At 41.9% G+C, this 17,663-nt stretch overlaps 2 protein-coding genes across 3 annotated transcripts; both read right to left on the reverse strand.

The window, feature by feature from the left end:
- Nucleotides 1-1,883: 1,883 nt before the first annotated feature.
- Nucleotides 1,884-4,485, reverse strand: LOC143015766 (uncharacterized). Of its 2 annotated transcripts, none has more exons than XM_076169825.1 (2): nucleotides 3,697-4,485; nucleotides 1,884-3,420 (listed from the first exon to the last, which is right to left on the reverse strand). In XM_076169825.1, the coding sequence occupies exons 1-2, from the start codon at nucleotides 3,875-3,877 to the stop codon at nucleotides 2,558-2,560; spliced, it is 1,044 nt and encodes a 347-aa protein (XP_076025940.1). In that variant the 5' UTR covers nucleotides 3,878-4,485; the 3' UTR covers nucleotides 1,884-2,557. The 2 variants fall into 2 exon arrangements, with proteins under 2 accessions (XP_076025940.1, XP_076025939.1); XM_076169824.1 differs by having other exon boundaries at nucleotides 1,884-3,441.
- A 70-nt stretch (nucleotides 4,486-4,555) lies between these two features.
- sp5a (Sp5 transcription factor a) lies at nucleotides 4,556-17,428 on the reverse strand. The gene is made up of 6 exons (XM_076169805.1): nucleotides 17,258-17,428; nucleotides 15,818-16,893; nucleotides 10,460-10,665; nucleotides 8,647-9,894; nucleotides 7,053-7,286; nucleotides 4,556-6,877 (listed from the first exon to the last, which is right to left on the reverse strand). Exons 1-6 carry the CDS (start codon nucleotides 17,306-17,308, stop codon nucleotides 5,448-5,450), a joined length of 4,245 nt encoding a protein of 1,414 aa, XP_076025920.1. The 5' UTR covers nucleotides 17,309-17,428; the 3' UTR covers nucleotides 4,556-5,447.
- Between the last annotated feature and the right edge of the window lie 235 nt (nucleotides 17,429-17,663).

The raw sequence follows: 17,663 nt of genomic DNA on the forward strand, positions 1-17,663 counted from the left end.
CAGCACTGAAGATGAGGGATCAAATGGATTCACATCCCGCCGTGTGAGAACCTGTTTGAGCCTGTTAACGCAGGCCAAGCAGTGATGACATCAATCATCTGATCGGGAGGACACGTTAATAGTCTGGGCTGTTATGATGTAAGAATAATGTTTGATTTTATAGAAATAAGGATTGTTTTGTTCTGTTTTTAACGTAAATTGTCTGTTTTATGTAGGCTTCATGTATTTGGAATAAGGGTTGTGCTACAAAACAGCAAAGCTGTAAAGCTATGCAAGTAGTTATCTGCATCTATACATAGTATTTGATAAGGAAACAGAAATCTGCTTCGAAGGAAATCCCATGCTTTAATTACATTTTCATCATGTACTGATGTATCAGCGGGACTCTGCTGACCCCTCCAAAGACATTTCTGTTCAAGAGCCCTCATTTTCACTAAAACTGGCATGAAATTTCCTCTTTATCATAACACTTTTATATGTCCAAGATAGAACAAGTCAAAGTTAAAATCCAATTTACCAATTTTTCATGCTTAAAATACCCAATACCCTTTTTCCTTAAAAGGCAATTAACATATGCAAAAGCTCAGTCATTTAATCTTCTCATAAAAATGTAAATTACTCAAAGTGGTGAACAAAAATCAGTGGAGTTATTAAAAAACTGTATAATAAATTTGAATTTCTCAATGAAGCTATAGAGCAAAGACGCCCTTAAGAACAGGACAGTGCTGCGACACCATCATAATGGATGTTAAATCTCGTATGTTATGCCTTTTTACTATTAAATACACAATGTTTTCATGCCACGGTTTCTCAAAGCATCTTTACAACCACACTCAACATTTCAGACACTTGTCTTTGTAAATTAACCCATGTCAATACTTGACAAACATGTTCTTGTTTTCTTTTTCATTCCATTGTGCTTTGAAGCTAGGACCAGAGGGGATATGAGGTCATCTTGATTACACAGCAATACAAGCTTTAAGCAAGGTTTTAGACCCAGCATCGTCCAAACCACTGGGTGTAGTTTTTAGTTGTAGATCTCCAGTGAGCCCTGCAGACTTCCATCACCCTCTCACAGCGCTGAGCTCGTCTGTGATAAACACACAAGAGACGAGCTTCAGTCTGTGCTATATGGTGCACTTTAAGAGTATCTGTGCTGTCGTAGAACAGCCGTCTTATTGATTCCTGCCCAGGTAAGTCCAGTCATTGGCAGAAGGCCACTCTCCCAATTAATAGGCCCCTACTGAACCAGCAAAAAAAAAAGACTTATCCCATAAAAGCACAATCCAACATGCTGTATCCAACATGTTTCCGCTTGTTTACCACAATCCACTGAGACTAACTCAACACAAACAAACCCAGCCGGCAGAGGGAAACCCAAAACTTGATCTGACTTGAGTTCTGAACAAGTAAATCCATAATTATTCGTGACCAAGTGACAATGATTTATTGTATTTGTTTTGATTTGTAAATTCACATAAATGCATCAGGAAAGGCCGTATGTAAAGACTGAAATGATGCACAGATAAAAGGGGCGCAAAGATGCCACTCAGCCATAGACTGGCCTCTGAACATAAATCAATATTAATTTATCAAATGCCCAACCAAACTACTTTCACCTCACTGAACGTAGCATCAGCTGCAAAATCAGTCATATTATTTTCAAACACCACCACTGGACTGAAGTAGGATCATGTCAGGTGAAAGAGTCTGGAGTCTGATACAGATGACTGAACCTTAGCTTCACTGTGAAAAATGTAATCTTGGATTTGTGGGTCCACACCTCTGAAATGAAAGCACTGATTCATACAATCAATGTACAGTAGCGCTACATAAGTCTGTTTTGCTGTGAAATATATTTTATTGAAGACAGCGTTGGGTGGCATAACAATCAGCAAGAAAATAAACAAAGGATAATACCTAATATGTGGTCATGAACACATGGAGAAGGAAGAAAACGTAAACAAAATAAAAGCCTTTGCAAGTTCTTTTGAAATGATAACAACCCTAGTTAGTGCTAGGTTAGGGGACATCAACAATATCAGCCTTTTTGTTTTTGCGTGTGCATAGCTTTGGCAGGGACTCTGGAAATAAACAGAGATGCTACAGTTCATGAGGGAAAGAGGTTGATCATCACCAGGCTTAGATCAGGTAATTCAAAACTCAACCAACATTTCATGAAGGCTTAACACTTTATGTCAGTTCCCGAAGCATCGCCACTATCGACATTTCAGACCCGTCTTTGTCTCATATCAATACTCTTGACAAACATGTTCATATTTTTGATAAACTCATAACTTCACTGTGGCAATCACTGTTGTTGATATCATTACTGTAAGTTTGCTAGACGACATCATGATCCATTCAGTATATTCATTAAAGCAAGTGTAAGGTGGCCCGGAAAGGAGCATGCAGTTCTACACATCATGAGTCTCCTCCTCCCCAACAACAGGAGACAACATCGACAAAACACAACATGCACACAACAAGCACCAGCAGGCATGAAAAACAAATTCAGATAATGTTTTGTGTAAAGGTTTTCTAGGATTCTGAACAACTACAGATTCTCCCTAGTGTGGATTCTCATGTGTTTCTTCATGTTTCCATTTAAGGTGAACTTTTTCCTACAAACTGTGCAACCAAATGGCTTCTCTCCTGTGTGATTTCTCGTGTGTTTCCTCAGGTGTGAATTTGTACAAACATGTTTACCACAAACTGAGCATCTAAATGGTTTCTCACCTGTGTGGATTCTCATGTGGACCTTCAGGTCTCCCTTTTGAGTGAAGTTCTTAGCACAAACTGAGCAACCAAATGGCTTCTCTCCTGTGTGGATTCTGATGTGTCTCTTCAGGTTTCCTTTTATGGTGAAGATTTTACCACAGACTGAGCAACTGAAAGGCTTCTCTCCTGTGTGGATTCTCCTATGGACCTTCAGGCTTTCAAGTCGAGTGAAAGTTTTACGACAAACTGAGCAATGATGCGACTTCCCTCCTGTATGGATTCTCATGTGCGTCTTTAGATTGCTATTTTGACTGAAGTTTTGTCCACAAACTGAGCAAACAAATGGCTTCTCTCCTGAATGGACTGTAATATGTCTCTTCAGGTGTGCAGGTCGAGCAAAGTCTTTACCACAGAAAGTGCAACTATATGGCGTCTTTCCTGTGTGGATTCTCTTGTGGATCTTCGGGTCTGCATAATTAGTTGAGATGCTGGATGGAGGTTCTACCTCTATGTTCTCATCACTTTGACTTTGATGAAGCTGTGAGGACTGAACTTTCACTTCATCCTCTTCATTCTTCACAGACTCCATCAGACCATGAAGCTGCTCTACCTCCTGACTGATCCACAGTGCCTCCTGTTCCTCTTTAATATGTGGGTGATCTGGTTCCTCCTGGTCCAGACTGGGACTCCACCTTTGTTCTATAAACAGCTGCTGGATGGCTGGAGGCAATGTGGAAACACACACATTTTAAAAAGGAAAGTTTTTGTTGTGTTCTTTTTTTGTTTGTCTACATGTGTACTGTCTGAGAGTTATGTATTACTTAATAATTTCATCTATAACTTCTTTAACTGTGTTTTTTAAAATACATGACTACACGCTCATTGTTATGTCAAAAAATAACGGTAAGAAAATAAGTGTCGTATATGTTATATACAATGTTATATATGTAATAAAATATTCAAAAGTGAACAAACCTATCCTGTGTAACTGAACTTCCGGGTTGAGGGCGTCAATCAGTCGTTTTCGTAGTCCGTCGTTCTCCTGCCGTGCCTTGGACAATTCCACCTCTAAAGCTTTTATCTCTCCTAGGAGCTCTTCCGCAGCCGCAGTTTGTCGCTGTCCCCCCAGTGATCTCAGCATTTGGACTCTAGACATTTTTTGAACCTTTTCTTCACACAAACTCAATAAAACTCAGTCCCTTGTCCTCCGTTCACTCAGCGTTGTGCTACCAGGCTAACATAACTTCATTTTGTGTCAGCTTAGCTTAAATAGAAGTTAGCTAAACTTTAACAGGCTACCGGGGGACGAAAAGGTGGACAAATGTGAGCAGGAGCATCCACTCACACACGTTTGACACATGTACGAACTCATTATAACAGACAGTTTGGTATGTCTTATCCTGACTCGCTCTGTGTTGTGTCACTCTTTGTTTATATCTACACAGCGAGCGGTGAAGTGGTCGTAGCTCTGATAGCAGTTAACCGAGCTTAGACAAACTATCGCGAGATGAGATGCTGCTAAACATGAAACCCTCCCGTGTATTAATACACATTTATCCGCAAACACGGAGGATCTAACGCTTCTTACTGTCGCATGAGGAGAGGAACGAGATTCACTAGAGAGACATCGAGTTTCAAAACAACGACACGTTAGCCGCAATTCGGAATCTCACTTCCGGGTCTTCATCTTCTACTTCTCTTTATTACCTCCATCTACTGAACTGGAGGGTGAGCTCAGATTCCAGAAATCTTCAATCATCACTAACGCCCTGACTATGGAAAACAGCAAGTGTTGACCTCAATCTTCACCAGAAAATAAACACAACAAAATGGATGATAATTGATCCTCTTAGTTTATTACTGGACTTGTTTATATTATCAGTCTAACATTTTATGTCAGATCCCAATGCATCTGCACTATCAACATTTCAACCCCGCCTTTGTCTTTGTAAAGTAACTGACGTCAATGCTCTTCACAAACATGTTCACCTTATTTTGAAGGGCCACCGCAGGACCGAAGTAGGATCATGTCAGATGAAAGAGTCTGGAGTCTGATACGGATGACTGAACCTTAGCTCCACTGTGAAAAATGTAATCTCCCATACAATCAATGTACAGGAAGACTACATACATCTGTTTTACTATGAAATCTATTTGATTAAAGACTGCACTAGGTGGCATAAATATTAGCATGGGGTATTGAATATATTTGATATAATATTTTGTTTGTTTATTTTCTAAACAAATGATAATAAGTAATATGTAGTCATATACATGGCAAAGGAAGTAATGTAAACAAGATAAAAGCCTTTGCCAATAGTGTGACCATGCTAGTTTAGGTGACATCACTGTTTGTTACATGATATCATTACTGTAAATTTGCTAGAAGATATTATTATCCAGTGCAGAGTATATTCATTGAATATTAATCATTGAAACAACAACATCAACAAAAGACAACATGCACACAACAAGCACCAGCAAACACGAAGAAAAAATTCAAATAATGGTTTGTGTAAATGTTTTCCCAGGATTCTGAACAACTACAGTTTCAGCCCACTACAGCCATCGAGTAGGCATCATTCTGTTGGTTGCGAATGTAGTCCCGACTCCGGAGCCACAATTATTACTGGCTATCAAAGTTGTATGATAAGTTTTGAAACATTTAGTAGGAGATCATGATTTGTACATTTCCTTTGAAAAGGAGATTGTGGATATCTTCAAGATCAATCACATCGCCCATCCGGTGAGCAACAATGCAGGGTTTCTTCAGTGTGATTTCTCATGTGTTTCTTCAGGTGTGAATTTGTTGAAAGTTTTTTACCACAAACTGAGCATCTAAATGGTTTCTCACCTGTGTGGATTCTCATGTGTTTCTTCAGGTCGCTGTTTTGAGTGAAATTATTTCCACAAACTGAGCATCTAAATGGTTTTTTTCCTGTGTGGATTCTCATGTGGACCTTCAGGGATCCACGTTGAGTGAAGTTTTTACCACAAACTGAGCATCCAAATGGCTTCTCTCCAGTGTGGATTCTCATGTGTGTCTTCAAATTTCCATTTATGATGAAGGTTTTACCACATATTGAGCAACTATGTGGCTTCTCTCCTGTGTGTATCCTCATGTGAATCTTTAGGTCTCCATGTTGAGTGAAATTTTTTCCACAGAACGTGCAACTAAATGGTTTCTCTCCTGTGTGGATCCTCACGTGAACCTTCAGGTCTCCATGTTCAGAGAAACTTTTACCACAAAATGAGCAACTGAATGGCTTCTCCCCTGTATGAATTCTCATGTGTCTTTTCAGCTTTGCATTTACGGTGAAGATTTTACCACAAATTGAACAACTATACGACTTCTCTTCTTTATGAGTTTTAATGTGACCCTTCAGATCTTCATGTTGAGCAAAGATTTCACAACAAAAAGAGCAAGTAAATAGTTTTTTCTCTGAGAGGGTTCTCATGTGTTTTTTCAGGTGTGAATTTGTAGAGAAGTTTTTACCACAAACTGAGCATGGAAATGGCTTCTCTCCTGTATGGACCCTCATGTGTTTTTTCAGGTCTCCATTTGTAGAGAAGTTTTTACCACAAACTGAGCAACCACATGGCTTCTCTCCTGTGTGGATTCTCATGTGGACCTTCAGGTTTCCATTTATGATAAAGCTTTTACCACAAACTGGGCAACTATGTGGCTTCTCTCCTGTGTGGATGTTCATGTGTTGCTTCATGGTGCAACTTTGAGTGAATTTTTTTCCGCAAACTGAGCAACAAAATGGCTTCTCTCCTGTATGGGTTTTCAGGTGTCTCTTCAGGTTTTTATTCTGTCTGAAGACTTTTCCACAAACTGAGCAACTATGCAGCTTCTTTCCTGTGTGGATTTCCATGTGGATCTTCAAGTCTCCATTCCTAGTTGAGCTGCTGGATGGAGGCTCTGCCTCTGTGTCTGCATCACTTTGACTTTGATGAAGCTGTGACGACTGAACTTTCACTTCATTGTCTTCATTCTTCACAGACTCCTTCAGACCATGAAGATGCTCTCCCTCCTGACTGATCCACAGTGCCTCCTGTTCCTCTTTCATATGTGGGTGATCTGGATCCTCCTGGTCCAGACTGGGACTCCACTTCTGCTGCACAAACAGCTGCTGGATGTCTGGAGGCAATGCTGAAAAACAAAAGAAAAAGACAAAAGAAAAGCTATGACATTATTTTTGTTTGTGTTTATTTTCTGCCTTATTGTAGACTGTTTGAGGATTACGAATGACTTCTTAATATTATTCACATCTCTTTCTATGTTTACTTTGCTATGTGTGTAATAAAATATTAAAAAGTGGACAAACCTATTCTGTGTAACTGAACTTCCGGGTTAAGGGCGTCAATCAGTTGTTTTCGTAGTCCGTCGTTCTCCTGCTGTGTCTGGGACAATTCCTCTTTTAAAGCTTCTATCTCTCCTAGGAGCACTTCCACAGCCGCAGTTGGTCGCTGTCCCTCCAGTGATCTCAGCATTTGGACTCTAGACATTTTTTGAACCTCTTCTCGACACACAATAAAACTCAGACCCCTGTCGTCCGTTCACTCAGCGTTGTGCTACCAGGCTAACATAACTTCACTGGTGTCAGCTTAGCTTAAATAGAAGTTAGCTTGACTTGGCTACCAGCGGGTGAAAAGGTGGAAAATGTGAGCAGCAGCGCCCAGTCACACACATGTATGACACACGTATGATGTCCTTACAAGAGATAGTTTTGTGTCTCTTATCCTGACTCGCCCTGTGTTTGTCACTCTGTTTATATCGACACAGCGAGCGAAGAAGTGACGTAGCTCTGATAACAGTTAGCCGAGCTTAGACAACCTACCGCGAGCTGAGATGCTGATAAACATGAAACCCTCCCGTTTGAACGCACACATTTATCCGCAAACACGGAGGATCTAACGCTTCTTACTGTCGCATGAGGAGAGGAACGGGACTTAGGTGAGAGACACAGAGAATCAAAACAACGACACGTAAGTAGAAACTCGGAAACTCACTTCCGGGTCTTCTTCTTCTTCTACTTTGGCTTCATCACCATCATTCACCTCCATCTACTGAACTGGAGGGCGAGTTTGGATTATAGAATTGTTTTCTCCCACTAAATGCGACTCTCACATGGAGAAATTAAAAGTAAAGAAGGTGAACACCATCCTTTGCATTTGATGACACGAAGCAGACACTTATATATAATAAAGTTCCTGAAATAAGGAAGTTATCATCACCAGGCTTAGATCAGCTCATTCAATATAATTTATTAAAGGCAGCATTGAGTGGCGTAACAATGAGCACATGATTATTGAAGATTTTCAATATTATTTTTACAGCTGAAGAAAATAAATAATTATAACTAATATGTTGTCATACACAAGTAGAAATGTAAACAAAATAAAAGCCTTTTCCAATTCTGGTGACATTGCTGTATCCGTGCTAGTTTAGGTGACATCCCTGTTGTTTGTTACATTATATCTTTACTGTGAGTTTGATAGATGACATCATCACCCATTCTAGAGTATATTCACTGAAACAAGTGTCAGGTGGCTACAGGAGTATGCAGTTCTACACATCATGAGACTCCTTCTCCCCAACAATGGAGAGGGAAGGAAAACAACAACAACAAAACACGACATCACACAACAAGCACCAGCAGGCATGAAGAACAAATTCAAATAATGTTTAGTGTAAATGTTTTCCAGGATTCTGAACACCTACAGTTTCCACAGACATCAAGAAGGAAATTATTCAGTTAGTTTGTGAACGTAGCCTGCATGCACAATTGTGATTGACCATTTTTTATTAGTTTTATATTAAGTTTGGAAACATTTAGTAGAACACAAAAGCCCACGATTTAAACAATTCCTTTAAAATGTAGATTGTGGACATCTTCAAGATCGGTCATGATATAAAATCTTCAGATTGTCCACCAGGTGAGCAACTGTGTAATTTTTCTGCTGTGTGGTTTCTCATGTGTTTCTTCAAGTGTGAATTTGTAGAGAATTTTTTGCTACAAACTGAGCATCTAAACGGTTTCTCTCCTGTGTGGCTTCTCATGTGTTTCTTCAGGTCACCTTTTTGAGTGAAATTATTTCCACAAACTGAGCATCTAAATGGTTTTTCACCTGTATGGATTCTCATGTGGACCTTCAGGGCTCCACGTTGAGTGAATTTTTTACTACAAACTGAGCAACCAAATGGCTTCTCTCCTGTGTGGATTCTCATGTGTCTCTTCAGATTTCCATTTATGGTGAAGATTTTACCACATATTGAGCAACTATGTGGCTTCTCTCCTGTGTGGATTCTCATGTGAACCTTCAGATCTCCCGGTTGAGTGAAGCTTTTTCCACAGAATGAGCAACTATGCGGCTTCTCTCCTCTGTGGAATCTCATGTGAACCTTCAGGTCTCCAGGTTGAGTGAAGCTTTTTCCGCAGACTGAGCAACTATGTGGCTTCTCTGCTGTGTGGATTCTCATGTGAACCTTCAGGTCTTGATGTTGAGTGAACTTTTTACCACAAACTGAGCAACTAAATGGCTTCTCTCCTGTATGGATTCTCATGTGTCTCTTCAGCTTTCCATTTAAGGTGAATTTTTTGCCACAAACTGAGCAATGATGCGACTTCTCTCCTGTGTGGATTCTCATGTGGACCTTCAGGTCTCCCTTTTGAGTGAAGTTCTTATCACAAACTGAGCAACCAAATGGCTTCTCTCCAGTGTGGATTCTGATGTGTCTCTTCAGGTTTCCACTTATGGTGAAGATTTTATTACAAACTGAGCAACTAAATGGCTTTTCTCCTGTATGGATTTTCACGTGTCTCTTCAGCTTTCCATTTTGAGTGAAGTTTTTTCCACAGATTGAGCAAGTAAATGGCTTTTCTTCTGTGTGGATTCTCATGTGGATCTTCAGGTCATCATTTGCAGTTGAGCTGCTGGATGAAGGCTCTGCCTCTCTATTCTCATCACTTTGACTTTGATGAAGCTGTGAGAACTGAACTTTCACTTCATCCTCTTCATTCTTCACAGACTCCTTCAGACCATGAAGGTGCTCTCTCTCCTGACTGATCCACAGTGCCTCCTGTTCCTCTTTAATATGTGGGTGATCTGGCTCCTCCTGGTCCAGGCTGGGACTCCACTTCTGCTGCACATCCAGCTGCTGGATGTCTGGAGGCAATGTTGAAAGAAAGAAAAATATACTTTTTTTGTGTTTCATTTGTTTTGTCTCGTCACATGTACTGTCAGAGTGTTACATAATACTTAATATTTACTCTCTCTATTTACCATATAAGCAGAACCGCAAGCTCATTGTTATGTCATCTGATACTGTGTTCAATATAGACAGTTGAAAAAAGATGATATTTGACCAAGCTTGTAGGGGTAAAATAGTTGAGAGAGGTTAGAGTTCAGTATGGGATCACGGTTAGAGTCACGGTGTTGTGATAAAAAGTTTTTTTTTATTGAGGTAGAGAAAATAAAATGCGCAATATGGGAACTCATGATAAGTTCTAGCATAAATGGTAACCATTATTATCTTACTTTACAAATCTCCAGGTTGTGCCTGACTTAAGTTTTTGTTTGTTTTTTCTCAACACAATATAAGTGATAGTGGAAGTGTTAATACTTAATAACCTGGAGCAATCAATGTTTGTTATAATGGAGTTAGTCAGAAGTTAAATTGCAGTGTATATGTTATTTATATATGTAATAAAATATTCAAAAGTGAACAAACCTATCCTGTGTAACTGAACTTCCGGGTTGAGGGCGTCAATCAGTCGTTTTCGTAGTCCGTCGTTCTCCTGCTGTGTCTGGGACAATTCCTCTTCTAAAGCTTCTATCGCTCCTAGGAGCTTTTCCACAGCCGCAGTTGGTCGCTGTCCCTCAGGCGCTCTCAGCATTTGGACTCTAGACATTTTTTTAACCTTTTCTTCACACAAACTCAATAGAATTCAGTCCCCTGTCCTCCGTTCACTCAGCGTTGTGCTACCAGGCTGACAGTTCACTGGATGTCAACTTAGCTCCAGGAGAAGTTAGCTTGACTTTAACAGGCTACCGGGGGACGAAAAGGTGGAAAATGTGAGCAGCAGCATCCAGTCACACACATCTATGACACATGTATGATCTCCTTATAAGAGATAGTATGGTGTCTCTTATCCTGACTCGCTCTGTGTTGTGTCACTCTTTATTTATATCGACACAGCGAGCGGAGACGTGATCGTAGCTTCGATAGCAGTTAGCCGAGCTTAGACAAACTATCGCGAGATGTAAGGCTGATAAACATGAAACGCTCTAACCGTCTAGTCGCACTCATTTATCCGCACACACGGAGGATCTGGCGCGTCTTACTGTTACAAGAGGAGAGGAACGGGACTCCCGAAGGAGTGGGACACCTTATTTCAAAGCAACGACACGTTAGGAGCGAGTATTCTTCTTCTTCTTTTTCTTGTTTTACGACGGACTGCATTCGTTGGCTCTTGCGCCATCTACTGTACTGGAGAATGCAGACACGTTTCCTACGCTCTATTAACCTACAATGTGTGGAAACTATTGTTGTAACTACCTCGACATATAACCCGAATATTGACAGTAAACATTTGTAATTCCTCAGATTCGATCACATCACTGTGTATGTTGGTTATGAACCAGTGAGTGCTGAAGGTCATGGTCTGAGGAAGCCAACAGGACCACATCATCTGCAAAAAGCAGAGAAGCGATTATGGGGTCCCCAAACGGACCCTCGCCTTACTTCAGTTGCACCTTGATATCCTGTCAATGACTTAAACTGGACCGGTGCACCCACTGAAAACGTGTTCGAATTTATGCTGAGGATGCGGACTCAGCTCTCATTTAGGTTAGGCTTGTATCACCGGCCCCAGTATGTCATAATCCCGCAATGTCCCCCACAAGATTATCTAGGGAACACGGTTGAAAGCCTCCTCCAAGTCTACAAAACACATGTAGACTGGATGGGCAAACTGCCATGACCCCTCCAACAACCTTGCAAGGGTAACGAGCTGGTCTACTGTTTCACACACAGGGCAGAATGTGCATCTGAATCTGCCCTCTTCCAGGTTTCTCTATTGTCGGCCATGTGAGCATTGAGGCCCCCCAGTAAAACTATGGAGTCCCCAGACAAAACCCTTTTCAGGATGCCACCCAGGGACTCCAAGAAGGCACGACACTCCAAACTGCTGTTTGGTGCATAGGCATACACAAAAGTCAGGGTCTTACCCCAGTGACTTTAAGAGACATAGTGGCGACCCTCTTGTTCCCCTGGGAGAACCTTTGTTGTTCTGTCTTCCAGGAGTTTTCCTGATTAAGAATATACGTCTGCACTCAGCCCTCCCCTCTCACCCTGGGCAACTTCAGAAGTTTGATTCCAGAGCCACTGCTGTGTGTAGAGGTGAGCCTAACCATGAAGTTGGTACCACTCCATCTCCCGCACAGGCTCAGGTTCCTGCCCCGCCAGAAAGGTCACATTTCACATCCCAAGAACCAGTGTGCGATGCCAGGAATCAGTATTCCCAGGTCCTACCTTTGCCTGCTACTCGGTCTGCATAGCACCCAACTAGTAAGGCTGCAGGATCCTTGGTAAGGGTAACAATTTGGTTCTTATACTAAATGTCTATCTTACATGGAGACAGCATATTGACGAAACTAAAAGGAAATGCACAAGCAGCATCCTTTGCTGAATAATAATGGGGAGCAAGAAGATACTTGCTGTTTAAAATATACTGGGCCTTTGGTAGAACAGTTCTAGACTGGGTGTTAAGCATATATTTTAACAGCCAGAACCAACCTCAAACAACTTAATGTAGAAGCACAGGTATTGTGAATATGCAGCGACTTTTTCCAGATGGCAGCTCCCATCCCACCACAAGCTTCCAAAGACCTAACTTTATTTTCTGCTGCTGTTATGGTTTGTAATCTGTGATTGACAATTTTTGAAAATTATTTGTAATGTAAATCTTTTCCCACATTCTGGAAAACTAAAATTTCTCTCCAGAATGGATCTCATTTCATCACACACACATCCTCAAAGCATCTCTGCCATCACACTCAACATTTCAGAACCTTGTCATGAAAACTCATTGACAAACATGTTCACTATGAATAATCTTCAGAACAACAGAGGTTTTTGTGTTGCTTTTATTTCCATTGTGCTTTGCAACTAGGACGAGATGGGATATGATGTCATCATGATTACACAGCAATACAAGGTTTATTGTCTTTGACTGAATGAGACCCAGCATTGTCCGAACCATTGGGTGAAGCTTGAACATGAAACCCCCTCACAGCTCTGAGCCTGTCTGTGACAAACATGAGACGAGCTTCAGTCTCTGGTATATGGTGCACTTTAAGAGTGTCTGTGCTGTCGCGGAACATCGTCTTATTGATTCCTGCCCAGGTAAGTCCAGTCTTTGGCAGAAGGCCACTCTCCCAATAAATAGGCCCCTACTGAACCAGCAAACAGATGGTTTTCTGCACATAAGCAAGTCCTTATTAGTGACAAAGTGACATCATGACCAATTGTACTTGGTTTGAACTGAAAGTTGACTCAGAAATTGACTCTTGAATTTATACTTGAATCTATCTATCTATCTCTATCTCGCTCTCGCTCTCTCTCTAATTATGTCATGTACTGTATATGGACACTAGTTTAAATCTTAATCTTTCTAAACCCTTGGTTCAACTTGGGAAACTATTATGAATTGTTAATGATGCCCATCTATTGTCCTAAAGCACAGTGACTCTTTCATAATGAAGCCAAATCAAAATGTAAATTGGTTTTGTAAGGAGCCAGTATAGTTCATTGAGCATATTCATCCTTAAAAATCATTATATGGAAGATCATGAAATTCGGACAAAGACCTTATATCTAATCTTACAGCTCTTTCTTTCTGGTCGCCCTTTTTATGATGAATACGTGGTACTATTCATAACGATGGCTGGTTTTTAGTAAAACTGGGTACAACTCTGCTGGTACCAGTTTAACACATTAAGGACATTCTATTCAAACTTTCATTAAGGTAGATGCCAAAGCCACAGTAGACCTGATAGAATATCGATATTTTGTTTTTTTTCAAGTTCCAGAGAAAAATATTGAGGTGATTATGCATAGAAAATGTCGAAGCACATGAAAGGAATACAAATGAAAATATTATATTTATTATTCTTCTGCCCATATCAGTTGGTATTTCTCCAACGCTGGGTCCAGTTACAAAAGAGGGCGCTGTTGAGGCAGAAACCTGACAGTTGCAAATCCCAATGAATGGCAGCAGTTGTTCTCCATCTACTGGCATGTTCAGTGATCCCACACTGTGCTGCATTTGACAGACAGGACAGCCTCTCATTCATTCACACTTACATCCTTTAACTCACATTAATGACTTAAAAGGTCAGAGAATCAACCAGAGGGTCGACATTTAAAATCCTCAATCTGCACGGTAGTGATTGGCAGAGGTCAACACTCTGCTCCCCAAAACTGTTCTGAATAAGTTAAAACTAAGCAACCTGGGCTACAAATGCAAGAATCTACCCACTGTGCTCAGTGTAACAAAGACGATTTGTCTGGTGCCGCGAACTTGACTTTCAACAGTTGTCCATTAAGGTACTAAGTAAGTAGGTTAGTCACCATCAGAAAGGTAAGACAGAAGTACTCAAGTAAGAATATACTCACGGAACATCTCTGTGTCATGTGAATCCAATGATATTCAAGCTAAAAGGCCGAGTGTTTCTCTTAATGGATCTCATTTGAGGATATGGGTCTTGCCGAAATCACCTCTGAGGTAAATGTTACGCGTAGCAGGTAAAACAGAAACCCAAGCACCCTGGCACAGGAATAAAACCTCTGTTAGGGGTCATGAAACCCAATGTCGAAAAGTAGACCAGCTGTTAGTGTGCAGAGTATTTAATTGTATCTGTTCTTCTCTGAAAAGTACCAACAATTTGCCAGCTCCTCAAAAAAAATCCTCATCACATCATTTGCTTCAGTCACGACCACGAAATGAAAATACACTTTGCAAAGTATCCGAAAGTTGCCGGACATTGTGTTTCAAATTACTAGACAGTATCATCACCTGTGCAGCGTTAACAGTTTTGAGGTGCTGTAGTTTACTGAACCCCTCAGCTACTTCACAGCTGATTCTACTGAGCTGGCGGCCAATATCTTGTGAATTACAGAACTCGCTCAGGTAGATTTCACATTTGCTTAACATTCTTAATCCATTTTAGACAGACAGTGTGTGCATATTTCCCCTTTTGACAATGGGAATTTTTTTAAACACATTTCTTATTGTAATAAAATAGGACAGGAATTTTACTTAAGGTTAAACTGATGACATTAGAAGAGTGATTGTGGATTTTAAAAACAGCAATGAAACTATTTCCAAGTTATAATTCCTTCCTGATCGGCTCAAATCACTTGATCTTAAGATTTCTCTAAGCAAAAGAATGAGGCGAACCGCTGGGATTTACTGTTCTTCAACTCTGACCTGTTACTCAGATTGATGTGAACAAAGTGCAGCTGGGCAGCAGCAGAGAGCTGAGCACTGAGGCACAAACACACCATTCCACCTACATAACACACACACACACAACCTCGGGCTGTCTGCTCGCCAAAATCACTAAAAGTTTCAATGAATTCTGCTGAGATGAGGGAAAATGTTATAATCTTTATTCTCACACAGTTTTTTGGGTCATATCAACAATAGTGTATCTTTTCAAGAGCATGCTAAGAACGCCCCATATGGAGCAAAGAACGGACACTTTCATTCAACAAAAGCTATTAAATATAATTTACAAGGGAGTGAAATCTTCCACCGAAGACAATGATCAAAGCACAAGCTGAAACCTTGTCTTCCTTGATATGATATAGACAGTGTGTTCAAACTCATGAGCTGTAAATTCTCCACAGGCCCAGATTAATTTATGAAACTGCGTATATACAGAAATGTGCTACACATACCGGCAATGTTAGAAACTACTTCAACCCAGGAAATCAACTAAATATCCAAGTGCACCTTGTTGACTGTATTGCACTAGTAATGAATCCTTCCTTCCAAACTCACTGTAGGCTTGTGTGTGTTACAACATAGTCCTGGTGTCCTCCCTCTTCACATGATCAAGTGTCTTTTCCTGGCACTTGCTCTTTTTGTTCTGGTGAGTTTTGACATGTTTGGCCAAATGGTCACTCCTCATGAACCTCTTGCAGCAGTCCGGGCAAACAAATCTTTTCTCCCCTGTGTGAGTCCTCAGGTGTCTCTGCAGCTCATCCGACCTGGTGAAACTCTTGCCACAAAACAGCCAGTTGCACACAAAGGGTCTCTCCCCCGAGTGCCACCTCAGGTGAGCTTTGAGGTGAGAAGTTTTCCCGTAAACTTTCCCGCATCCCGGTATGTGACAGATGTGCTGCTTCTTCTTCCCGGGCTCGTCGCTGGAGTTGGAGGACTGGCAGTTGGGACACCTGCACCTCCGGCACCGCCGCGCTGTGGCGAGGGGGGACTTGGTGTGCAGCAGAGCGGCGATCTGCGTCTGATACTGCGCGAAGTCCGTGTGTCCTAAAACCAAACTCCTCTGCAGCTGGAAGCGATGGGGGCCGAGGGAGGAAGTGTGGCTGACGTGGTGGTTCCCCTGTTGGAGGCTCCACCACGGGATCTCTTCTCCGGGGTTCGGGGACAACTGTCTCTGCTGCTGGTGCACAAGGCCGGAGGGTCCCGTGACAAACCCGGGCATAGCGGGCGGGATGGGGGTCTGGGCTTGGTAGCTGACGGCGGGGACGTAGGTGGGAGGGCAGGTGGACTGCAGGGACTGCATGGAGCAAGGCAGCATCTTAACGGGGGAGAAGTCATAAGGGTACGAGGGGTCCGCCGGTGGAGTGAGGGGCAGTTCGTGGTGGGAGCTGAAGGAGCCCGGGAGGTGCGCGGACAGCTGGGGCTTGGAGGATAGTCCGAAAGAAGAGTTCCCGACCAGGGAGCTCTGAGGGGTCCCTTCGCTAGTCCACGGGTGGAACAACCGCGAAGGGGAGCTGAGGCTCGGGTCGTATTGGACCTGGAGGAAATCTGTGTGGTTCGATCCGTGGTGATGCCCGATCCGGTTACAAGTGGCCGCCAGGAGAGCCAGCGGAGAGTGTTTGCAGTTCTCTGGAGAGGAGTTCGGAGTGCGATCCTGAATAACCGAGACACAGAGTTTTAATATATTTAACATCATTTACGCTTCAGTCTGATCCAGCTTTGCCTCCGAGAAAGAAACAAGGAGTTTGCGTGAGTATAACTTTTAATTCCACCTGCACCAAAAATAAACACCACAAAAAAAATTCATAACGATAAAAGTTCAGTCATAAACGCGCAATTAACATCAGCCATTAAATTCTACGAGCGCCATCGATCAAAGTAGCAGGACGTTCATATGCGTTACACGTCACGCAGATAGGCGCTTTATCGCTTTGCGTTAAAAAAGCCCCAAAATCCACAAAAGTGAACGCGGCGGAGTTCATAAAGTCATCAGAGTGAAGAGAAACTTTGGCACAAACCTGCAGAAAAGCCTGGAGTGTTTCATTCCGCAGTACGGCCACTGCTGCCATGGCAAACGTCCTCCTCCCTCTCGACGCAAAACTAATCAAAAATAAAATAAAAAACGCGCTTATGTGGATGAAAAACGTGTGACTTTGGTGGTGAAACGTGCGGTGCGGTGCGGTGCGGTGGCTCCTCTCCCGCCGATATCCCCAGACTATCTGAAGAGTGAAGGATCACTTCTTAGAATTTGATAAGGACTTTGGTGGGCCGCCAGCCAGTCAGAAATAAGATTTATTACTTTGAAGTTTGCCGCTGCCCAATCATCAAAGAATAGCGGCTCTTTGAGAGGGAAAGCAAATCCTTTGAATCCACAAAGCTCCTATGGTGTGTTTGTTGGTCTGGATAAAGGAGCTGATTATTAGG

The sequence above is a fragment of the Genypterus blacodes genome, unplaced genomic scaffold, assembly GCF_046128005.1.
Source record: "Genypterus blacodes isolate CSIRO-AG114 ecotype Tasmania unplaced genomic scaffold, CSIRO-AGI_Gbla_v1 ptg000214l_1, whole genome shotgun sequence".
In the NCBI taxonomy this organism is placed as follows: Eukaryota; Metazoa; Chordata; class Actinopteri; order Ophidiiformes; family Ophidiidae; genus Genypterus; species Genypterus blacodes.